The 25,742-nt window shown below is 43.2% G+C and overlaps 1 protein-coding gene across 5 annotated transcripts in view; it reads left to right on the top strand.

Moving 5' to 3' along the window:
- Positions 1 to 11,817, top strand: part of PRLR (prolactin receptor) — a 172,167-nt gene extending 160,350 nt beyond the window's left edge. For all 5 annotated transcript variants that reach the window (XM_029060808.2, XM_029060805.2, XM_029060806.2 and 2 more), the window contains 6 exons: positions 1,896 to 2,065; positions 3,980 to 4,149; positions 5,821 to 5,962; positions 6,967 to 7,066; positions 9,610 to 9,679; positions 10,525 to 11,817. In XM_029060808.2, coding sequence (XP_028916641.1) covers positions 1,896 to 2,065; positions 3,980 to 4,149; positions 5,821 to 5,962; positions 6,967 to 7,066; positions 9,610 to 9,679; positions 10,525 to 11,523 — 1,651 coding nt within the window. In that variant the 3' untranslated portion in view covers positions 11,524 to 11,817. The remainder of the gene's footprint in view (positions 1 to 1,895; positions 2,066 to 3,979; positions 4,150 to 5,820; positions 5,963 to 6,966; positions 7,067 to 9,609; positions 9,680 to 10,524) is intronic.
- The last annotated feature ends 13,925 nt before the right edge of the window (positions 11,818 to 25,742 follow it).

Genomic DNA, 25,742 nt, shown 5'->3' with positions numbered 1-25,742 from the left:
CACACACACACACACTGTGCCACCTGGTTAGTAACGTCCTGGGAGTTGCAAGGAGGGGCTGAGTACTATGGTCCCTCCAGGGGTCATTTTTTTGTTGAACACACTCATAATGTCACGAAGCGACTACCCCATCCATCATTTCAGAATTTTCTATTAAGATCAAGACCCTCATTCAGCTCCATTAAGAAGCTGAATTCAATTGTAACAATAATGATGGTATTTGTTAAGCTCTTACTATGTGCGAAGCACTGTTTTAAGTGCTGAAGTTACTTGAGGGAAGCAACTTTTACTTGGCTTCCCTCGGTCGTATTTATTAAGCACTTACTCTATGCAGAGCACTGTACTAAGCGCTTCAGAGTACATTCCCAGCTCTGCCACTTGAGTGCTCTATGGCCTAAGGAAAGCCACTTTTCTGTGCCTCGGTTGCCTCATCTGTAAAATGGCAATGAAGAGCCCTGTGCAGGACAGAGACTGTGTCCTACCTGATTTGCTTGTATCCACCCCAGCTCTTAGTACAGTGCCGGGCACATAGCGCTAAACAAAGACCATAATTATTATTATTACAGTATAAAAACTAAGACATATTCCCTGCCCACACGAGCTTACAGTCTAGAGTGCCTATATAACTTTCCTACATGATGGAAAGTTTGATAGAGAGGAAAGGCAAAGGCATTCTCTCTCCAGGGTTAGAAGCTAATACCTGTCTGTGCAGGTTCCAAATTGATCTAGTGAAAGGAAGGATATTGGCATTCACATACATGTTCAATTATCACTGTTGGTACTGAACTGCTCAAAATCTGGTCCCTGTATGATGTATCTGCACCTTTGGACCCAGCTGATCATCCATATATGGAATCTGGGCCTGGAAATAAATCCCTAAAATCCTTTCACCTAAGTTTGTTTCCCAATGGCAGTAACTAATGTAATATTAGACTTTTCCCACTGGAAATATCTTCATTACTATTTAACTTCAAATACAAACTCTAGGAGTGATTTCCCTTGTGTGCTATTTTGAGCCTTTGAGAAGACTTTTAAATATCTTCTTTTCTGAGGTCGTCCGCTTTAAGGGTGTAACTGCCCCTTCCTCATTCACAGCACATACCATTAATGAAACAGTTAACAGTAGAAGGAGTTGATATTTGGATTGGCGCACGTCTCAAGACCATGAGAATCTAGATGGGGAGTTCAAAATGGGCAAGATTAGGGCAGTTACTGGGGAGGAATGGAGTCATATGTTTTTCTTCAAATCAGCCCCTCTTCCCCGAAAGCCATCCATGCTACTCCAGGCACAGATTCAACACCGCAGTCCACATGGGCACTAGGCTGCCTTGCTAAGGAAATGGCAGATATGGCAAGTGCCACCCCTGTGATCCCTGGAAGGGATAGAGAAAGGGCAGGAAGTCTCCAGCAAGGAGGGAAAAGAGGAGAAAAGATTGCACTCAGAGCTGCAGGGAACACAAAGAGGCTTTAGCCCCTGTCTCTGGTACCAGCTCTCAGCTGAGAGATGATGCAGTCAGTTTTGGCAGCCACAAAAGGACTGTGGAGGGTCTACAAGGAGGACTTTCCATCAGGGAGAGAGGCACACATATAAGATTGAAGGAGGGAGGGGAGCTCTCTTCCTACTTGCTACCCCTCCTGCTCTGTACATTGTTTTCCAGTGGGGTGGCACTGAGAGAAAGGGAGGAAGGGAAAAAGGGGACTCATGATCAGAGCATTAAAGCAGAGACCTGTTCAGCTCCTTTAATGCCTGTCACCAAGGCATCAGCTGGCCTATACTCGCTCCAGCTCTTGCTTTTAGACAACTCATTCCCCAGGTCATCGTTCCCCAGAGCTACCCTTATTAGCTAAAAAAGAAAAGCAGGACATCTACTTTATCCATCTTTCCTTCATTTCAGAAGCGAAGTCATCTATGAATGCCCAGACTACAAAACCGGAGGCCCCAACTCCTGTTACTTCAATAAGGCCCACACCACCATGTGGAAAGTTTACAGCATTTTCGTCAATGCAACAAACCAGATGGGAAGTAATATCTCTGACACGTATTACGCGGATGTGGCATACATACGTAAGAAAACTCTTTTTCTTTTAACGGAACAAAATGAAAGGAGACCAAGAATGATTGAGGAGTCCCGCGTCTTTGTGTAGATCCACTAATAACAAAACCGGAACACTCGTGTGCCATTTTTCAGCTGTGTGCTTTTCCGTCTTTGATTTAATATGGGTCAGCGTTGTGAAATGGGAATCGTGGTTTATCCAGTGTCACAGCAGTGTGCTGGTAGAGTCGGGACTGGAATTCAGAAGCTGTCTACCCTCATGCTAGGCTCCATTTCCTAGACCCCTCTTTCTCTGGAGTTATATCTATGACTTTGGTGCTCATTAAAGACCACCGGCTGCCAGCTAGTAGCCTCAAATTGCTGACTATGGCATCATTTGAGACCTTTCTTCCAATGGGGCAATAGAGAATGTGCTCATAAGACTAAAAAGATGATGTCTAGTCCAGCACCCATGAATTATTAGACCTTTTCCTCCTGGAAATGAGCCTCCTGTTTACTGGGATCCGTCTCACCTGGAACATGTTAAGGCAGGTAGAAATCTAAGTTGAGCTTGGTACTGGCAAATCCTCAGAGATTTGAGAAGCCCAATCAACAGACAGTAAGTAAGTAGGCAGAGAGGGAGGGTGGGGGAGAAGGAGAAAGAGTAGGTGGGAGAATGAGAGGGCAAGAAATCCCCAAATGACCTTTGGCTGGCTGGAGACTCTTCTGAATCAATTCCTTTTCAGCATGCGTCTGGGTCACAACCTACTGCTACTTGAGGGGCAAATGAGCTGGATAAGATAGTAAGATTTAAGAGCGGAGCAGCATATGGTTGATAAAGCAGAAAATTTTTTGTGCCTTCTCCCATTTCACTTATCTTCCCGGTAAATTCACCCTGAGTCTTGCCACTACTTGTTTAGTTTCCCGGGCCATTTTCCTCATTCTGAAACAGCTTCCCTTTCTCCTTATGACCTTCTTTAACATTTCTTTCTCTGATTTCTGCTGCTACTTTGCTTTTCACTACTGTTTGTTTTCTCTTTAATTCCTGCTTCTGAACAGACCTAGTAGTGGAATATACTAAGAGGCTGTTTTACTGCTGGGTGCATTTTGTACAGCTATGAAATTACTTATGACACTCCAGCGGTGACAGAAGTGGAAAACTGTATTCAAATACTGCCTAAGCAAATTGTTTATCTGAGGTTCCACCCCACCTTTTCAGTTCTGGCATTCCACATCCCTTCCCATCTTCAAAATCTCCTGAAATCCCACTTCTTCCCTGAACCCCCAACCCCCAGGATATGTCACCCCCCAAAACTACCTTTAGCACATATATATCGATTAACTTAATTATTTATCTTTTTGCAGTCTTGTTCCTAAAAGTTGTATCTTTGTTCTTCCTTCTGCACCCACTGATTGAACAATAAGTTGTGCTTGCTTGTCTCCCCTGTCTGGTTGTGCATTTCTGCAGGCCAGGAACTGTGAGTTTTACTTCCACAGGTCTCTCCCAAACACTTATTATAGTGCTTTTCACATAGTAGGGGCTTAATAAGTAGGTTCTCAGTCCCAAAGTCTGTGTGACTGGACTGAGGTTCACCTCTCATTTATGACGGGAGACTCTGTCAAATCTGGGAGTGACTGAATGAGAAGGTCGGACAAGCAGAATGCAGAATTAGCTGCTTTTCTTAAAATAATCTGATCAAATTGGGTTTGGCTCTCTGAAGTTCTGATTCTCAGAACCACCCCCTCCCCAATTGGTTTATGTCATTTGCTTTCTACCGTAGCCTATCATACCTCTTAATTCTTGAAGACAATCGGGACACACATCCCTACCTCCAAAAGACACTGTCTCACAGGGAGGACAGTATGGGGAGGAAGAGGTGTGATCGCATGGCTATAAGCCTGAAGGATGGAATCAAATCTCAACCTCTCCTCTTTTGTGTCTCCAGTTAAACCAGACCCTCCTGTGAACCTGACCCTGGAACTTAAACATACGAAAGACGGGAAACCATATCTTTGGGTGAAGTGGTCCCCACCCAACCTGGCCGATGTCAGGATCGGTTGGGTCACCCTTTTATATGAACTGCAACTCAAACCGGAGAAAGGGGTTGAATGGGAGGTGAGTGATAGCATCATTTTTTTTCCAAAGTCCTTTAGCAACCAGTGCACCATCCGAGCTGGGTACTCTTGCCTCCCACATCGAGCAGTTGGGGCAGTGGTTAAGGCCCTAGTCAGCTGGGTCTTTTATTCTGTAAGCACCTTGTGGCCAGGGATCATGCCTACCTACTCTATTGTAGTGTACTCTCCCAAGCGCTTGGTAGAGTGCTCTGAACACAGTGAATGCCCAATAAATACCACTAACTAATTACTGTTGAGATTCAGAGGAGCAGCTGTCAAGAGAAGCAACATGGCCTAGTGGAAAGAGCACAGGCCTGGGAGACAGGATCTGGGTTCTAATCCTGGCTCTGCTGCGTACTTGTTGTGTGACCTTGGGCAAGTCACTTCACTTCTCTGAGCCTCAGTTCCCTCATCTGTCAAAATGGGTCTTCAATACCTGTTCTCCTCCTTATACTATAAGCCCCATGTGGGACCTGATTATCTTGTATCTATTCAAGGGCTTAATACAGTTCTTGGCACATAGTGTTCTACAGATATTATTGTTATTATTATTATTATTAAGAAGAAGAAAAAGAATCTGATCTGCTCTTCCATGGGCATTTCGTAACTCCACTCATGGACCACTTAGACCTAACTTCATAAGCTCATCCCTCTAGATTGTAAGCTCGTTTGGGTCAGGGAATGTGTCTATTTACTGTTTTATTGTACTCTCCCAAGCACTCAGTACAGTGATTTGCACACAGTAGGCTCCCCAGAAATACGATTGAATGAATGAATAAAGTTTCCTCTCCAACTCTCCTTGCTGCTTCCTTTATCTCCTCTTTTAGTCCAGAGTAGGATGTCCTAAACTCTCAGCCCCAAAGGGAAATCAATCACTGCCCCAAACCAACAAATACCAGTTCCATTATTCATGGATTCAGTTAGCCCTTGGGTCTTGAAATCTTTGATTTCCTGCCTATAAGTAAGGGAAAATTTGGATATCTATTTCAGGATAAGGTGGTATAATCCCGGCTCCACCACTTATCTGCTGTGTGACCTTGGGCAAGTCAATTCACTTCTGTGTGCCTCAGTTACCTCATCTGTAAAATGGGGATCGAGACTGAGAGCTCCACAGTCCAATTCTATTTGCTTGTGTCCACTCCAGCTGTTAGTACACTGCCTGGCACATAGTAAGTGCTTAAAAAATACCATCACCAATAGCTAGAGCATCTGGCATAATAATGTTGGTATTTGTTAAGCACTTACTATGTGCAGAGCACTGTTCTCAGCGCTGGGGTAGATACAGGGTAATCAGGTTGTCCCACGTGAGGCTCACAGTTAATCCCCATTTTACAGATGAGGTAACTGAGGCACAGAGAAGTTAAGTGACTTGCCCCCAGTCACACAGCTGACAAGTGGCAGAGCCAGGAGTCGAACCCATGACCCCTGACTCCAAAGCCCAGGCTTTTTCCACTGAGCCACGCTGCTTCCGAGACTGACAGTTGTGTCTGACCACTCAGATGGTACATTGGGTGGTCATCTGTGGTTTTATAACAGTCTGTCCCCTGTCCAGTCCTGGGGGCGGTGGGCGAGAATGATCAAATTGGTGTCCAGTATTCTTGACTGCCATCAGTGGCTACTGTATCGTGAGCAAAAGACAGAAACAACTTCTTTGCTCCATGTTCCATTCCAGAATCATTTTGCTGGAAAACAGAAAGATTTTAAGGTATTCAGTTTTAATCCAGGACAGAAATATCTTGTTGAAGTTCGCTGCAAACCAGACCATGGATTCTGGAGTCAGTGGAGCCTGCCAAGTTCCATCTGGGTGCCGGATGGTGAGTGACTGAGAGGCTCCTGCTATTCTTACATAAAACACTGAGTTCAGGGGAGAGGAAGGTGTGGGGACTGCCATCCTTTAAGTCTGAAAAAGGGACTGTAGAAACAGTGTAGTCTTTGGACCTTGGGCCTAGTCTCTTCTTGCAGAACAGGTGGCAAGGCCCAAGCGAGATCCTCCCCAGGAGCCCCTATCAGTGGATTTCCATTTTCAAAGGCCTGACTGAACTCCTCAGAATTCTTAATGCTGTCATTCTGAAAAGAGATGAGAAAGGTTTCCCCTGGTTCTGATTTGCAACCAAGTTTATGGCAGATGATAGAAACTTCCAATAGATCCCCGGGGGGCAGGGCGGGGGGGAGGAAGTGGGTGGGGGAGGAACTACCTAAGTCGAGAAACCAGAATGGGTTGCATGCAGAGGCAGGGGGACTCAATCAGGGGTTGGAGTGGGGAATCCACTGGAAAACTGAGTGGCAAGAGCCCTTGGAACTGGTAGCATATTCTCCCAGGCACTGCAGAGGGAGGAAAAAAGATGAGTAACTTCTAAATAATAAGAAGTAAGGAGTGGCAATTCTACATCTCCCACAAACCCAGGCCCTATTGGTGCTTCCAACCATTACTATTTATCTGTGGATTCCCCCTTGAGTTGACATTCTCTCAAGTAGTGTCGTTGGTGCGACTATTTCCCTGACCCTTTGTCTCAAGAGAGCCGAATGCCCATAGTGCTTCCTAATTTAAATCATTCCCACCTGAAGTGAAGGTCGTTGCTTTTGCTCAAATATGTTCAGTTAAATTAAATTGGGCCTCCTTCCTCTCCTAATTCCTAAGTAGAGCTCATTGTTTTGGGGGAAATCCAGTTTAAGGAAAGGTTTGGGTGGTATTGTCCGTCCAACACCTTTCATGGGGCATTGTTAATGAGGAAAACATTATTTCTAACATCTAGAAACTCCTCCATCTTTGGGTTTTTTTTTTACTGTGATTGAAATATGTGTTGCTCTTTGTCTTTAGACTTCCAAGTGAAAGATATGACAGTGTGGATTTTTGTGGCTGTTTTATCATCTGTCGTTTGCTTGATCATGATCTGGACAATGGCTCTCAAAGGCTACAGGTGAGTCTGTATAAAAATTTGATCCAAATCTTGGAAAATGGGCTCAATATAAGTTCACTGTGGGCAGGAAAGGTGTCTATCAACTCTGTTATAGTTTACTCTCCCAAGAACTTAGCACAATGCTCTGCATTAGTATAAGTGCTCAATAAATACGATTGAAAAATACAGTTGATTGAATGGTGGCAAAGAGAATGTAGATCATTGAAGATGAATGACTAAACCCAATTCCTTTTAACCCTCTCCCAAAGAAAACAGTCTTATCGGAGTTGCTTCGTAGCGAACGAGACTGATCTGAATTTTGCCCTCTTCCCAAGCTTACCTCTTCCTAAGCATCCTATGCAGATGCTACAACTAGAGAAATAGTCAAAAGGCATACAGACTTTAGGAGATTAATCAAAGCAGTGAGAGGCCTGAATACTTAGGTCCTGAACTGACTGAATGAGTTTCTTCTGTCGGGATTTAGTATTTGCATTATGGAGAGGTCTGCCTAGGAGAAGAGTGTATTTTGAAGAGACGTGTTGGGATGAAAATTCCTTTTGGAATGCTTGTCCTGTGTAGATTTGATATAGGTAGTGGAAAGACCATAGGCCCGGGAATCAAGAGACCCAGGTTTCTAATCCTAGCTCTGCCACTAGACTTGTGTGTGACTTTGGGTAAGATACTTAACCCCATGGGCCTCAGTTCCTTTACCTGTAGAATGGGGATATTAATACCTGACTCCCCCTACTCTCATGGCCATTTGGAGGACAAATTGGGCCATTGATATGAAAGCAATTTGGTTACTCATAAATGCTAGACAAATTCTGGTGATTAATTTTTAGCCCTTAGATATGAATAGCTAATATTCAGAGATACTGCTTTTGGAGAAACAAGTCTCTCATCTCCACTCTGAACCTACCTCAGCTTATTAACAAAAATACTTCCAGACTTTTCCATCCTTTAGTCTGTTGTCCACGTTCCTGCCCTTCGCATGGCTTCAGGGCAGCCCCTTGTCTATGCAGCCTGGGAGATAGAGTAAGGAGCGAAGCAAAGACCTGCCCCAGTCAGTGCTTGGCACTCAGACAGCTGTTCCTACCAATCAGAAGACCCTCATGGGTACACAACTCCATGCCTATCTTACCTTCCCAGCGGTTTTCATTCTGGGCTGCTGGGCAACCTTTCAAGGTTAAGGGCCCTGTCAGCTTCTCTGGGATATGTCTGACTTGAAATGAGCAAGGAACTCTTCAGAGTCAGTTAGGAGAGTGGCAAGTGGATGTAGAAGAGCTCTGACTCTGACTCCTCAATACTTCTCCTCTATCCTGCCCTTGGCGCTTCTGAAGAAATTCAGGCCGAGTTCATCCCTTAACGTACAATTACCAAATCCCTTTAATTAACTGAGAATCAATGTGGCCTAGTGAATAGAGCACAGGCCTGTAAGTCAGAAGGACCTGGGTTCTAATTCTGGCTCCACCACTTGTCTGCTGTACGACCTTGACCAAGTCACTTTACTTCTCTGTTCCTCAGTTCCCTCATCTGTAAAATGGGGATTAAGACTAAGACCCATGTGACACATGGACTTTGCCCAACTTGACTAACTTGTATCTACCCCAATGCTTAGTACACTGCCTGACATTTAGTAAGCGCTTAAACCATGTAGAGAAAAAAGTGGCTAATGAAAGAAATCATGAAAAGACTGAAGTTGCCTTAAGAGGTAAGGAGGTCGAGAACTACCCTTGCCAAATACTGTTTTAGTTAACTTATTTAACATTCTTAAATTAGGATTGTTGAATGTCTAAGTTGTAGTTATTGTTCAGTGAGCCTCCTCAGATGGTGAATCCAGAGGGGGGCTGATCATCCTATTTGATCACCCTGTATCTACCCCACCATTTAACACAGCGCTTGGCATAGAGTAAGGGCTTAACAACAACAACAATAATAATAATAATAATAAAAAATAGGTGTATTCCATGAACTTTTAATGTGCAATCTAAATTTCCCCAGTCACAGGTGGGTTTCAACACAGAAACTAGCATAGATATCCATAATGGGGGGTGGGGGAGGTGCCTAGCAGCACGGGCACTTGGGGGTGTGATAGGGGCTGCCTTGTCTGGGCAATGAATATTTCTCACCCTGGTGGGAGTACCAAGGAGGCCTCAAGAAAGCTTTGAGGAGGTCTGAGAACCTGAAGCCACCCACCCCAAAATCATTATTTAGTGACCCAATGGTGAACTGAGGGCTAACCCAACCCCTCCCACTGTACCCTCTTTTCCTCCTGGCTTTTGAGAGCTTCTGCAATGCCAAGGGAGAGACTAGAATTTGAGAGTGTTGGACAGCTCTTTGGGGTGAGGGTGAAGCCTACCTGACAAGCTGGGGGCTGCTCTTTTTTTCCCCCTAACTGAGAACTGAGATAGGACATTGGGTAGGTGAAGGAAGAAAAAGTTGGCAAACACCTGGTAGAGCTGACGTTAGCTTTGGGAATGGGAAGAATCCTGCGTAGAAGGAGAGAGATAGTGGAAGTAACTATCTGCCTCACAAATTTTCTGCTGTTTTTTTGTTTTTTCTAGCATGATAGCTTGCCTCCTGCCACCTGTCCCCGGGCCAAAGATAAAAGGATTTGACACACATCTGCTAGAGGTGAGTGCCAAGGGGAAGGAACGTAAAATGATTTACTAACTTGCATTAACCTTTTTGCAATAATTAACCACACCATGAAAAGACAAACGAATCACGAATGTAGGCTTTGTCCGTGCAGTAAAAGCTTCTAAAGTCTGATTTCCATGGAGTAGTTAGAACATGCTTGATTCCTAACTGGGAAGGTGATCATTTGGAAAGTGTGACAGATTTTGAGGAGGAATGAAAATGTGTGTGCAATACAGAAGAAGGATCTCACGAAACTTTGGGGTAGAGCTTGAGGTTACCCACTTGGGTCACCTCTGAAGCGACAGGAGAATGGTACTAAAATATCCACTAACACGGTCGCTATTACCCGTCGGCCAAAATCTATCTGAAAGAGGTGGACCCCCTCGCTCGGGTTGGGCGGGATCTCGGAACAGGCCCTTGAAGGTTGAGCTACCGGCCGGTGAAGCTGGGCCCATTTGGAAGCGCCTCCAGCCGGCTTTTAGAGTAGAGAATGGCAACTACAGATGGAAGAGGTCACAGCAGCCTACCAGGTGGATGCAGAAGGCTTCAGCTGTGAATCTGGCTTTGAGCTTAGGGTGTTTCTGGGGATGGCCTGGATCTCCTCCACACCATCCAGCACCCAGGGGCACCCAAATCCCCTAAAGTAGGCAAGTACCCCACCCCTCACCCCTTAATGGTAACATTCCAGCTGTGGCCTCTAAACAGCAGTCCATCCCCAGATTGCCAGTTCTCTGGGCCGCCATCTGCGGCCACAGATGGAGCGAGAAGGGAGCAGTAGGTAGACGCATGGGAGGAAGGAGCACCAATGCTGTGAATTCATGTGTCTATTATTTTATTAGAAGGGGAAATCTGAAGAGCTCCTGAGTGCTCTGGGGTGCCAAGGCTTCCCCCAGACATCAGATTATGAGGACCTCCTGGTAGAGTTTTTGGAAGTAGATGACAGTGAGGACCAGCAGCTGATGCCGGCTCCCGAAAAGGGTCACTCGCAACCTAGCGTGAAGCCGGCCCACCTGGAAACAGACAACGACTCGGGCCGAGGGAGCTGTGACAGTCCTTCCCTCTTGTCCGAGAAGTGCGAGGAGCCCCAGCCCCCGCCACCCACCTTCCAGCCACCCCCCGACCATGATGACGAGAAGCCCAGCAAGCCCGCTCCGAAAAGCTGCAGAAACTGGGGGTCCCAGAGCCTAGACTTGGAAGGGAAAACCCCCTACTTTCACGCCATGGGGTCCAAATCCTCCACGTGGCCCATGCCCCAGCAGGCCAGCCACCACACCCCAAGAGCCTCCTATCACAATCTGAGCAATGTTTTTAAAATGGCCCCGGAGGCCCTTTTCACGGGACAAGGAGAGACGCATCCCTCAAAATACTCGAAACCCTTGGAGACTGTCGGCGATGACAAAAGAGGCGAACGGAACGAGCCCGGCCAGGACCCCACTTGGTTGCTGCCTAGCGAGAAGTCGCTCTTCGGCTCTGCTAAACCGATGGATTATGTGGAGATTCACAAAGTCAACAAAGATGGTGCCCTGGCACTGCTCCCCAAACGGAAAGAGGATCCAGGCCAGGCAGAGACGTTCACTGTTCCGGAAGCCAGCAAGGAATACGCGAAGGTGTCCAGAGTCATGGATGACAACATCCTGGTGTTGATGCATGATACCAGAGGTCTGACCGCTCCTGAGTTTGAAGAATCTGCTAAGGAAGCCTCTCCGCCCCTACGCCAGAATCAAGCCGAGAAGAAAATGGCCTACACAGCCACCGTCACAACTCCAAACGACTGCAGACTACAGATGGGTGGGTTGGATTACATGGATCCCACTTGTTTTATGCACTCCTTTAATTGATCGATGAATTAAAATGTGATTATTCTTCAGGTAACCCTACAGAGTAAATTAAATGCAATCAAATGTAGACCGCTCAAGAATGTGGCTTAGAATGACACTACTAAAACTCATTTGCCGCTCACACCTTTTTACGCTTCGTAGTCGATCAATTGCCTCCTTTCTAACAGCTGATTGCAGAACAAATTATTCTGTTTTCTAATTGTCATTTGTAGATTTCATTTTTGTTAAGAGATATTAAAAGACATGTATAATAAAATAAAAGCACATGGCTTAGTTTTCTTGGGAAAAAACAAATTGCTAATAATTGTATCATTTGAAAAGGGATTCGTGGCTTGGAATGCGACAGGAGTTGTCAGAGTAGTTTCATGCCTAGGGCAGGAAGGGAGAAAGAAGAGAGCTGTGAAGGCTATGCGCCATGAAACCTAAGCTGTAAACCAGTTCCTTAAACTTTGCACTCTTCTTTCATTTTAGTAGGATTAACCAAATAGAAACAGTTAGAAGAATGGATTCATTCCAAGAAAACTTGAGGAGTTTGTTGTCTTGCTAAGCCAATCCTTACCCCTTGCAGATATATCGCTGAAATGTTAATATAAAACAATTCTCCAGAACTCCACACCTTTCTTAATCTAAACACTGACCTGATTTTTCTAAATTTTATTTTTGTTCTAAAACCTCTAGAAATTTTAGCTTTTTGGACGATGAAAACGTCATATAGAAGTGCAACATGAATAATTAGAGCAAGTTCTGAATCCTTCTAAATGATTTCCTGCTTCATTTAAAATGATGGGTAGTTATGCACCCTTGTCATTTCGTGAATTAAAATCTAACCAAGCTCACTTTTAAGAGATTAACGTAGCAGGATGCTATTTGATATACTGCCTTACTGTACATATTACAAATTCTACTTTACTACAAGCCCATACGTTGAACAATGTATTTTTGAAGACTATTTTTCTATCACTAAATGAGACAAACTATTTTCTACCTTCCCAGTACCACTGTTTACGTATCCAATAGATAGAGCATGTTTTTGCTGCAAGAGTACAAGGTGTACCTGAAGTAAGTAGTAGTACATGCAGTTGCCATTTCCTGATTAAAATACCAAAATAAGACTGAAGTTTAGTGGAAGATGTGAAGTGGATGTTAAAATAGCATTTCTGACATGGACGTAATGTTGAGAGGGTGGTAGTTATTCTTACCGCCAATGTTCTGGTAAAATCCCAAGTTTTTAGTACTCTCTCTCTCCCCAGACCAAAAATCACTTGCCACCATTTTCAGCTGGATCACTGAAACCCCAAGCCTCCTATGCTCTGCCATTACTGGTGTGGGGGATGAAGCAGGACAAGGGAGAAAAAGGGGGTGTCATATTTCAGATTGGGTGCCTTTAAAGTCATTCTGAGGACTATGACCTCCACCATCCTCTCTCAGAGGATGAGTTTCTCTTTAACTAGGAGAGTCCACTCAGATGGAGGGGAGGAATTTATTTTAAAAGCCACACAAAGTCAGCATCTTCCTGACTGAGACTTCCAAAAAGAAGAAGGTGTGCATGATAAAAAAAAGTTTAACTGTGCTGGGGTGGGAACATGTCTTGGTTAGCCACAGCTTTGTGCCCAGGGTGACCTTGTGTGCTGCCTTCCCAGGAGTCAAAGTTCAAGTTCAATCCCTAGGGGTGCCTACTGGCCCAGATCCTCAGTTTAGGGAAGCTGCTCAAAGTGGAAACTCCTAATTGCCTCTCCTCATGGAGGGGCAGGTCTGCTTCCATACAGGCAGCATTGCCGGCAGTGTCTGCTCTTCAGATACTTCTCCTTCTGCTCAAGGCTTATGTTAAATCACTGGGCCCTCCCACAGTACTCTAGAGAGGAGGAGAGTGAGACATTTAGGAAAATCTTGTTCTCCCCTCAAAGATTCATGCTGTAGATGTTCCAGACAGCCATTAGCACAGCTGGGGCCCAAGTCAGGCTAATGAATAATAAATGACCAGACCCCAGTTTTCCTAAGACGTGCTTCTCTCTGGGAATTTTGGAAAGTACCTATACTCTCCCAACCCACCAGAGAACTTCAGTGCATGGATGCAAAATTTGGGGGGCATTTATAAGAAACTAAAAGGCAAGATTACACTGCAGTGGCTCAGTGGATATGAGTGGATCTTTGATAATGATAGGGCCAAACGACCTGGTCGGAAAGAGTCCTTGAAATTTCTTAAAGTGACTAACGTCCTCAAAGTTGTTTGTGCTTCGGGAAAGGATGACTTAGTGATAGTGTCAGAGAGTATGAGAAAAAAAAACCCGTAACTTCCATCAACTCCCTCTTGATAACAGTTTGATCCTACCAAGCAGTGGTTACAAAGGTTTTTATTTCTTATTTTTAAATCCCCTTGAATGACCCAGTAACAATAATAATAATAATAATAAGCACTTACTATGTGTCAAGCACTGTTATAATCTCTGGGGTAAATACAAGTTAACCAATTTGGACACAGTCCCTGTCCCACATGGGGCTCATAGTTCTAATCCCCATTTCATAGATGAGGTAACTGAGGGGCAGAAAAGTTAAATTACTTGTCCAAGGTCACAGAGCAGGCAAGTGATGGAGCCAGGACTAGAATCTAGGTCCTTCTAACTTCCAGACCCATCCTCTGTGTACTAGGCCATGTGAATTGGCTTCCTGATTTGGCAAAAAGAAGTGTATTCTTACCCCCACTGCTCTTAGAGGCTAAATCTTCAACCAGTCCCAGACACACCATATCCTCTTGGGGAGAGGGACGGTCTCTCTGAACTCCCAACATCTGGTCTCTGCATAGCTGCCATAGTTGCTCTGCAACATAAGGGCTGAAATTTGGCAAACCCCCAAAAGCCAGAGAGTGAATGAGTGCCAAATGAATAAGAACTTGACCTCGGTCAACACACCAAAACCCTGCCCATAGCCTACAATGTAGACAGGTTATAGATCAATGCATGCATTCATTAATCCAACAATATTGATTAAACATGCTCTGTCTGAGAATATTATATGGGCACCTATATTCATCCTGTATGTATACAGACAAGTGATTATCAGATTTAGAAGGGGAAATTTGCAAAGAAAATATCTATAGTAAAATGTTCAAAACAGTGACACCTTTCTCATGTATTGAGCATACTCCCTCATGATTCTGCTGGCCTGGAATCTCTCTTATTTTTTTTCCAGCTAGCTGTACTGACATTCTATTGTTTATAATGAAGAATAAAATCAAGTATGCCACCATTATGAGGAACTTGAGGCTCACCGATAGAAAAGGTCAGTTTTGAAAGCTAATGCCCAAGTTGTCAGCTCAAATGGCAAAACCTCAGGCAAACCAAATATTGCATGGGATAAATAAGTACTTTTGAATTTATCTACAGCACTTTAGGAGCAGAAAATGCTTTTAAAATAATCTATTCCATCACCTAATCTGAATTGTTAGGGTTTGAGCATTGGCATTAGGACAATGAGTTAACTGATCTTTGGAAGGCCTTTGGAGGCCCCACCCAGTGTTACAATCCTCTGAATCTAATATTGAGTAGTACAGTTCACCAAGTTAACCCTCGGGGGGCTGGGGACTGGTAAAAATCCATGGACTCTAGTGATTAATTTATATCAAGCACAAAATGGCCTGAAAAAGTTAACATACCTCTCAAGTGCTTACCCTACAGACAGGAAATAGATTCTCCATGTGTCCATGGCATGCTGGGTACTGGCACGTGGCATAAAGACGCTTCCTCGAAGACAGTAACAAACTTGTAAAAGGCCAGTGTTTTCCATTGATTGACTGGGGAGGGGAATGTGACTTTAATCCACCTAGGAGTGAGGAAAGGTAGAAAAGGGAAAGGAAGTAAATGAGAAAAATAAATTGGGAGTAGAGAATCGAAAAAAGCAGAGGTTAAGAAAAAGTTGGAAACATTGATTCGCTGATGGGAGGTACCTTGGTACATCTTCCTTTTTTGTGTTACTTGTTAAGTACTTACTTTACAGTACAGGCACTGTATTGAGCACTGGGGTAGATACAAGCTAATCAGGTTGGATCTAGTCAATGACCCACATGGGGCTGACAGTCTTAATCCCCATTTTGCATGAGGGAACTGAGGCACAGAGAAGTGAACTGACTTGACCAAGGTCACACAGCAGACAAGGTGTGAAGCCAGCATTAGAACCCACGTCCTTCTGACGCCCAGGTCCGTGCTCTATCCTCTAGGCAACACTGCTTCTCTTAGGCCATGCTGCTTTTCCTAGTTGGAACTGCTAAAGGTTTTCATATATATTCACTAAGCCTAATAACCAGACAGAGAATTCTAAGCAAAAGCCTTCACCATTTTAACTACTTTTAAGAAACTGCTATACCTTTGGACAGGGTTTGACTGAAGCTAAAGTGAAATCAGTGGTTTTATGATTGTTAAGAATTGCTAAATTGAACGTGGCACTTTTGAAAATGCTTGAAACGTGCTGCGAAAAGGTATTGAATTTCAGCTTCGTAAATTGACAATGGCCCTGTCCCCAGAAAACTATGAACAGTTCCAGGAATATGTTATTATCTCTTTCCCCTTTTCACTCTGGGGCACTACAGAAGAGATGCCCTTTAAGGGGAATTTGTGAATGGCACCATTAATGCCATTCTGATTTCCTTGTACCTGATATACCTATTGAGACATAAAACAGAAGTTACAGTAGTAAGTTGTACATCAAGCAGATTTTCTCTCACACCTCCTTGACACCAGTATACTGAGTCTTGCTTTCTGCTTTCAATATGATTGCGCTCCATACACCCTGGGAGTAGATTTGACTCTAATTTTTGCACTTAAAGTTTCCCTCAGTGGCGAATGCCCCTACCTCTCTGCACCTGTTTGCCCTCCAGGAGTGATTCAGATCCCAGGAAAAACAGTACCAGCAGCAGTATTAGTCGAATGCCTCATCAGATTACAAACAGCCAAACAATCCAAATAAAAAAGAATAAAGAAAGAACTTGCCTGACCAGTCAGAAGAAGAGAGTGGTGAGGGAATGAATGTAAGAGCTCTAGAAGGAACAGCAGGGAAATGTGCTGGAGATCTCCACCGCTTCCGCAATGGGCCTCGATAGTGGCCTGGGCAGGGGAGGGGGAGGAAGAACAGGGATGACCCTGGGACTTCAGGCCACCCGGAGTAGAAGGTCAAGGAATGAGATGCAGGGAGCAAGAAGTAGAGGAAGACCGCTTTTTCATTTACATATCAAATATAAATCCACTTAAAGACTCCCTGTAAATCCAAGAAGCGTTGAAGGAAGAGTTGAAATCAGTAGGAGAAGGAGTTACCTTTTTCTAATCTATTCTTGGACATTCTTTAAGTGGGACACCACAGAGGAGATGTTCCCTCTTGGCCTCGTAGACCAGGAGTTTGAGACGCCACCATTCTAGGTAGTGAGCAGCCCCAATAAAAGGGGCTGGATTTGGGCCAGAGCCCCAGCACCATGAAGTTTAGAGAATTGCTGAACTGCCCACAGCAGTTGGTCCCCAAATTAAAGAAACTTCCTGGTCCCATATCCCCACCCAGCTTCAATTTGAGCATTTCAGCTGGAACAGATGACCCGGGGCACCAGACGATGGGAGAGATGGCAGAAACCATTGTCCCAGCACCTGTTTAGACTGTAAACTCATTGTGGATAGGTCACGTGTCTGTTATATTGTTGTATGGTACTCTCCCCAGTGTTTAATACAGTGCTCTGCACACAATAAGCGCTCATTAAATAAGACTGACTGACTCTCCCAGTTCAAAATTGGGCTGGCCAGCAGACAGGAGAGTGATTTGACTTAATAGGCCTATGGTGGTTGGGGAGATTGCCAGCATATTGGGAAGGTGATTTTTGGTCTTGGACACTCACTGCAACTATTTCAACAGAGTGAAAGTGGTACCGGGAGGAGACCCCAAAAGCTGTTACTGGCATCTTTAGAGTTCCCTCAGAATCCCCCTTCACTGCAGGGGGTCCTCTCACAATCAGCACTTTTCAACCTCTGTTCGGAAACCACCGCAGAAAGGATTGGGTACTTTTCCTCTGTCGGGACAACCGATACATCTGCAATGCTAAAATTGACAACTAAAACAACACGGCGACATAACCAACTTGATCAGCTAACTACTTCTTTACAGGATAAGAACCCAAAAATTATCTAAAGTAAACACAGTGTCCTCATCCTCTCTTAGGAAAACAAATGATTTAATGGGATATCTGAGTTTGGCCAAAGTTCCATCACATAAGCATAAAACATCACTGGTGGTACTAATTACAGGGGTTGAAAAGCACTGCTCAAGAACCAGGTTTTATTAGACAAATTGGATTTACTTTCACTCCGTTCTGATCACTTTTCAAAATTTGCTTGAAAGGGGAGTTTACAATTTCCTGCTAATGCCCCTGTCCCCAGATCCCAATTAATGTTAACTTGTTTTAGAATAGAAAAAAGAAATTTGTGGATACATGTGGCTGTATGCAGGGAGACTAAGCGATTGCAACTCAAACTACTGTTACAAACCAGTGTTTTTTCACCTGCTGTAGGACAGCTACCATTTATTTAGTCGGCAACCTTTAGATCAAAACCAACTCAAGAATGTAAGCTAAGATCCCCTGCATCAACTTTTTCAAGTCATGCTCTGGGCTTTTCCATGTAAATTTCCCAAAACTATGAAATTCGGCTTTTTATCATCTGAAATCAGAAATTGCAAATCTAGAAAGCAAGCATACCTCTGAGAACTATCAATTTGTTTTATAAAATAGCTTAAAATTTTAAAAATGTAACTACCTCCCCCAGCGTCCTGATGTTTTTTCTTCTAGCTCATGAATCTGCTTTTGTTTAGCATTGAAAAGTATCACAACCCAGGCTCTGTTTTTGAGTGGTGTATTTGCTGTATTTTCTGTGTAATGTCCCTGTTAAATTGAAATTGCTTTAAATGTGGTCCCAAATTCTATGCGACATTGAAATGTGTAATCTTTTTTTGTGCAATTCATCATATGACAGCTGAAAATAATTATTTATAACTGTACCAACCTATCCATTTGTAGTTGCAATATGACAGTGTTCATGTCTCTAGCACAAAATGAAAAAAATTGTAATCATCTTGTATTTCTGTTGAAACAGTGAATGTACTAAGTGTTTTTAGTTTTGTCTAGAATAGTTTGAAAATGCAATGTACAGATCAAAGATATTGTTCAAGTGTTCAAAGTACAGTCCGGCAATTGTTTGAAAGCAAACACACAGCTTTGCCTTGTGTGACCTCCAATGATTTGTTTGTGTGTTGTTCGCGTTACGAGGTCACTAATATGCTCAATTATTCGTTTTAAACTAGAGTCTTACGTGGAAACCAAAGCAACTTAGAACCAGCTTGTTGGATAACGTGTGTCCTCTGTAAAGCCATATTGAAATGAAGAAAATGTAATGGCATAAGGTTCCATATTTTCAAAATTATCACTACCTCTACTTTTTTTTCTCCCTTAGAAAATGCCAAACAGCCTTCTATATTTAATGGCCAATTAAAAGAGAGAATTATGGCTGGTTTCTAAACACCCACAGCCCTCCCAACTCTCCTCCTAACAGTCTGCCTTATTCTGCTTTGTTGTGTGTCAATAATGAACACAGTTAAAGCTGGATTATTACGAAGATGGCCTAATTCTGATCAGAAAGACCTGGTCATTCTGCTAAATAAACCTCGCCTTTTTAGGCAGTCCTCAAATGCAGTTGAGTCACTTCCAGAAGGTGACTGTATGTCGAACCATGATCCCAAGATTTCTAACACTCTAATTCCCCACTCCTCTTTAGGAAATCGAGCCAACTCCTTATGGGGCACTGCTCTTAAATGCCCTTTTAGGATACTTAACAGAACAGTTATCACTTCTACTTAAATTATTTATTTATAAGGAACTCATTTCAAAGAGTAGTGTTTTCCTCCACCTTTCGGCATGGATGGGAAACTCTTAGCTCCCTATCATAGCTCTGGCTGACTGGCACTTTATCATACTTTACATCTTTTCATTATATCAATCTTCTTTGTTCAGGCCACTTAAACTTTCACCAGTCCTACATCCACCATCCTGGATTTTGCACTTTGAATTAATACCATTATCTTAATTTTTATTTGCATTGTTACAATTGCTGTGATCGAAATCATTAATATGCAACATTGAACACCAAATACACTTGTTTTCGGTAGAAAAGTTCCACTTATAAACCATGGTAGAACCTGGTACTTTTCCCCATATGTAATTACCGGATATGATTCCTCTTGCCTCAGTTACCCTTAGCAAATCGAGGCAGAATAACTAACACTAAAACCTGTAACCCACTGCAACTGCCCAAAGAGAGTTAAGGAGCTAGAGAGATTCTGGATTATCCCATGTTAGCTTTAATTCTTCATTTTTTTTTGCTTTTCGGGAGTCTGTTCCATTCTCATCTGCAAAGTCAAAGCCTTTAGTGGGTAGTCATTCATACAGCATATCGACTTTTTACTTTGCAATTTCCCTAGTGTTCAGAATAGCCCTGAAATGAGGATGGATGGATGGACAGATGGATGCCCTAGAAACACCCTGATGTTTTTCCCTTCTCTACTTTGATGCGGGAGGGTGGGGTGTTAGAGGATGAAGGATTCTCGTTTCTTTACTTCTAAGTTCACATGTTAAAAATGCAACAATACTCAGAAAGCCAGAGAGGATATATAGCTTCCATAGCGATGAAAGATAAACTACAGCAACATATAATATTTTGCTTATCTCACTACATACCACTGCTTAGAAACATTTGCTTGCCAGCTTCTTTCCAGAATCCCGCTCAAGACATTCCTAATTCATTTCTTTGACAGCTCTAAGCTAGCGTAAAAGCACAGTAATGCAATGTATAGCCTAAATTGGAATTCTGTCTGGCTATTGCCCTAAATAATCTTCCTCTACCCATCACTTCCCAATAGTTGAAACATATTTGTTAGCTGTTTTTCATTTAGAATCAAGTTCGCACTTAAAATTATGCTAGCAAACTGACTTGAAGCACAGATAATTTTTTTATGAATGGGATACTTTTTTATGAAAAGGCTAGAGGACGTCAGTCAAAATAATATAAGAACCTTGGTTGGCGAACACTGGTAAAAGAAAATGGGTGCTCAGGAATCTTTATTACTGTATTTATAAATGTGTTTGAAAGAAATTGTATATGCCACAGGTATATTTTTAAGGTGATATCTGCTCCATTTAAATTATTAAATTTAAAAGGCTAGCTTTAATGACTTTTGTCAGTAGTTTTACTTACATGATCAATATTGTTACTGAACTATGTAAGTTAATGATGGATTTTTCCATTCTTTTTCAGCGCAACTGCTTTTGCAATGGTAGTGATGCTTAGTTAAATCAATCGAATAAATTATTTCCTGAGCAAAGATTACGAGTGACTCTTTATATTTCAACCGGGATGGTCAGATTTGGAAGGATGTACTTCTGTCTTTTTTCAAATAATTTGTTAAAACCCAACTTTTAAGAGGAAAGCAATAAGGTCCTTAGATATTGACATATATTGCTACAAGTCAAAACTCACCCATGCTGGGCAGCAGCAGCATTGGAGAGAATCGAGGGTGGAGACTTGAGTTTACTGCGCAGAAGGAGGCAATGGTAAACCACTTCTGTATTTTTACTAAGAAAACTCTATGGATCCATTACCAGAAGGATTACAGATGGAGAGCGGGGGCGTTCTGGGAGAGATGTGTCTGTGGTGTTGCTATGGGTCAGAAATGACTCGCTGGCATAAGACAAGACAAGATATGGACTGCATGGTTTTTTGTTTGCATGTTTTTTGTTTTATCTTCTTGTTGTTTTTTTAAAAAAATTTCCAGGCAGCAGAGAGAAGGAGAGGGAAGAGACTGGAGGCAGGGAGGTCAGTGAGGAGGCTAATGGAGTAGTCAAGGCAGGATTTGATAAGTGCTTGGATCAACAAGATAGCAGTTTGGATGAAGAGAAAAGGCAGATACTAGAGATGTTGTGAAGGTTTCCTCTGATGTAGGCAGAATTCTTTTGTCATTCCACACTTTTCAGTTAAACCGCCACTTCATTCATTCAGTTGGATTTTTTGGGTGCCTACCGCAGGCAAAGGATTCTAATAAGATATGATTAAACTAAAAGACGGGTCCCTTCCCTAGACTATTTTCTAATATAATGAGGGAGACAGGCAGATGTAAATTATATATATAAATATAGATAGATAAGTGTATATCTATATTGCTTGTAACAACTCCAGTGCTTAGTACAGTAGTAAGCATTTAACAAATGCCATCGTCATTATTATTATTATCTATCTACATATATATGTATATATATGGGAGGAGCACAAGGAAGAACAAAACAATTGGTAACAGCAAGAGTGCAAAAATAAATGAAAGGAGTGCATACATGTGTGTATATAATACACACACACAAGCACATATGCACTAGGGGAGGTTGTTGGAATGATAGACCAGAGTTCATTTAACTTATTAGAAAATGCTTTCTGGAAGAAGTGGGGAGATGTGGCCTGGTGGGTTTGAGAAAAGCGGGGAAAGGATTTAAGTTATCATAGCCCCCGTAGCATTTATATACATTATTATCATTCTTATTATCATTATTATTTAAGTGCTTATTATGAGTTAAGCAGTGTTCTAAGTGCTATGTACTTATCTTTAAATTCTATTTTATAAATCATTCCTATTAATGTCTGTCTCCCCCTCTAGACTGTAAACTTGTTATGGTCAGGGAATCTGTCTGCTAATTCTATTGATTTATCAAGGATTATATGAAGGTAACCTATGCTAAAAATGGAATTTTATAAATTGATTTAGTTTTGTGTTCTGATAATCTTACCCTATTTTCATCCCTATCTTTTTGGTTTTAGGAAACTTTTACACTTGTCTAAATTGTACATTTTGGAGTGATTTACATATATTGCTCACTTGAGAAGGTGAGTAATATTAAATTGTGGCTGCAACTCCAATTAGACTTAGCCTGAACTCTTAAACAGTTGAAGCAGACAGGTTCCCTGCCCATAACGTATTAGGTTCCCTGCTAATTCTTTAGTACTGTACTCTCCCAGGCACTTAGTACAGGGGTCTGCACATAGTAAGTGCTCAATAAATATGATTGATTGGTTGATCCCTGGGATAGGCACAAGTTCATCAGGTCAGATAGAGTCCTTGTCCCCACATGAGTTTCACAGTCAAGGGGGTAGAACAGGCATTGAATCCCCATTTTACAGTTGAGAAAACTGAAGCACAGAGAAGTTAAGTAACTTGCCCGAGGTCACACTGCCAGCAGCTGGCAAAGCAAGGTTTAGAACTCAGATCCTCTGACTCCAAGACCTGTGTTCTTTCCATTTGGCTACGCTGCTCCCTATTACCCCCATCTGTGATTTATTTAAATGTCTGTCTTTCCGGCTAAACCGTAAACTACTTGAAAGTAGGCATTGCTTCCTCTACTTTGTACTGTCACATGGACTTAAGTCCAACACTCTGCACCCAGTGGAAGTACAATCAGCAATGGTGATGGTTCTGAAGAGAAGAGACCCAAACAGGGGAAAAGACTTGAACAGTGAGTCACGGGCAAGAAAACCAAGAGCAAGGTACAGCAAGGAGGTTTGCTTGGGAGGAGTGAAGAGTGTGAGCAGGAATGAACACAAAAACAAGGCCAAGGCATTTAAAAGAACCCGGCCATTCTGATAAGACCAGATCTTGCTCACAGTGAGGAGGCAAGGAGGACTGGAGACAGGGCATTTCGAGCCAGGGCAAAAATAATAATAATAATGTTGGTATTTGTTAAGCGCTTACTATGTGCCAAGCACTGTTATATGCGCTGGGGTAGATACAAGGTAATCAGGTTGTCCCACGCAGGGCTCACAGTCTTCATCCCCATTTTACAGATGAGGTAACTGAACTTGTCCAAGGTCACACAGCTGACAAGCAGCGGAGCCGGGATTAGAACCCACGACTGCTCACTCCCAAGCCCGTGATCTTTCCATTAAGCCACACTGCTTCTCAAGCAGCATGCATGGGCATGGTGCAGCATGGTGTAGTGGATAGAGCACAGGCCGAGGAGTTGTAAGGTCATGGGTTCTAATCCTGCCTCTGCCACTTGTCTGCCATGTGGCCTTGGGTAAGTCACTTAACTACTCTTTGCCTCAGTTACCTCATCTGTAAAATGGAGATTAAGACTGTGAGCACCATGCAGGACAGGGACTGTGTCCAACCCGATTTGCTTGTAAACACCCCAGCGCTTAGTACAGTGCCTGGCACAAAGTAAGAGCTTAACAAATGCTACAATAAATGTGGAACTCCAGCTCACCCTGCAGCTTGGCCTCAGTCTGAGCCAGAGGCCACATCCTACCCTCCCGGACAGCGGGAATAACAGGAGTGCAGGCCGGCCTTCCCCATCCCCAACCCCCTGAACCAGGCTGACTTGTTGCAGGAGTCAATAATGCCGCTGATGACTGACCACCTGTTTGTCTGGCACACAGCAACCTGGACCCCCAAACCATGGTCTTGGGTGGGAGCTGGCATCTCTGGGGACCAGGTTTACTTCTTGCCACCTGTGCCGGCAAAGGACAGTTCAGTCCCTGCCGGGTGGCTTGGATGAGTCCTGAAAAAAAAAAAAGTGTCTGGTTTTAAGGAATTTAAAATTGTCAACCAAACACGTGCTTTCCTCCCCACCCACAGATATGGTTTCCAAACGGTCTGACTTTAAAAGCCCTGAATTAGCAAAAGAGCAGTGCCTCTATAGGGCTGAGTACCCTCTGCTTTAAAAATTAAGCCGTCAGAGTCACAAGTCCCACTGTGATGTCAGTTGACTGTGTGACAATCAGTCCCTTATTGCCAACTAATGAATCGAGCATTCAACACTCTCCACTTTCCTGGTTTTTTTCATGAAAAAATGGTAGTTTTCACATATCCCATCGACTACATTATTTTTTTCTAAGATACTCATTTCCAGCATCTGCTGACAGGACAGTAATCTACACCAAAAACTAGCTCAGATCAAGCCACTGATGGTATTTATTTACCACCACCTGTACAGAAGACACTGTTCTAAACACGTGGGTACACCAGAAACAATATGGTTTGTCAACAGTCACATAGTTTACATTCTAGTGGGCGAGATGTGCAAACACAACATATTCATAATTAGTGGGAGTAGGAGTCAGAAGAACTGGTAATAACAAGATGGAACAGATGAGTAAGTAACACCCAGAGCTTGATAGACTCTATTGATTGCTCTGTCAATACATTCAAAGTGTTGAGAGTGAGAGTAAATACATGTTGAGGGTGTCTGTTGGGTTTATGCAACCTGAGTGCACTTTGCTTGGCTCATTAAGGTTAAGGATGAAGCAGGATAGCCCAGTGGAAAGAGCACCGGGCTGAGAGTCAAGAGGATCTGGGTTCTCTAATCATTCATTCAGTAGTATTTATTGAGCGCTTACTATGTGCAGAGCACTGTACTAAGCGCTTGGAATGTACAAATCGGCAACAGATAGACACAATCCCTGCCCAATGAACGGTTCACAGTCTAACTGGGGGAGAAAGCAGAGCAAAATGGAACAAAACAAAACAACATTATCAAGATAAATTGAATCAAGGGGATGTACACCTCATTAACAAAATAAACCCCTCTCCTCCACCTTTCTGTTGTGTGATCTTGGGCAAATCACACGTCTCTGTTGCCTCAGTTACTTCATCTGTAAAATGGGGATTCATTCTTCATCCCTCCAATTTAGAATGTGAGCCCGATGGGGGCTGAGTCCAACCTGATTATCTTGTATCTACCCCCAGCGGGTAGCAAGGGCTTAACAGATACAATTAGCGCATAGTTAGCACCTAACAGATACCATAAAAAAACAACAAACAACCCACCACAACCCTCCTGAGAAAGGTCAATAAACTTCTTCACGGAGCTCAGCCTATATGAAGGAATCTTGCCACTTGTCAGCTGTGTGACTGTGGGCAAGTCACTTCACTTCTCTGGGCCTCAATTACCTCATCTGTAAAATGGGGAGTAACTGTGAGCCTCACGTGGGTCAACCTGATTACCCTGTATCTCCTCCAGCGCTTAGAACAGTACTCGGCACATAGTAAGCGCTTAACAAATACCAACATTACTATTATTATAGCATCGTTCAACTCCACGGAGAGACTCAGAATACCTGACTGCTGGGGGCGTGGGGGTAAGCAGCGTGGCTCGGTGGAAAGAC

This window comes from Ornithorhynchus anatinus, chromosome 3 (assembly GCF_004115215.2).
Source record: "Ornithorhynchus anatinus isolate Pmale09 chromosome 3, mOrnAna1.pri.v4, whole genome shotgun sequence".
In the NCBI taxonomy this organism is placed as follows: Eukaryota; Metazoa; Chordata; class Mammalia; order Monotremata; family Ornithorhynchidae; genus Ornithorhynchus; species Ornithorhynchus anatinus.
This window is presented reverse-complemented; position numbering and strand designations above follow the sequence as displayed.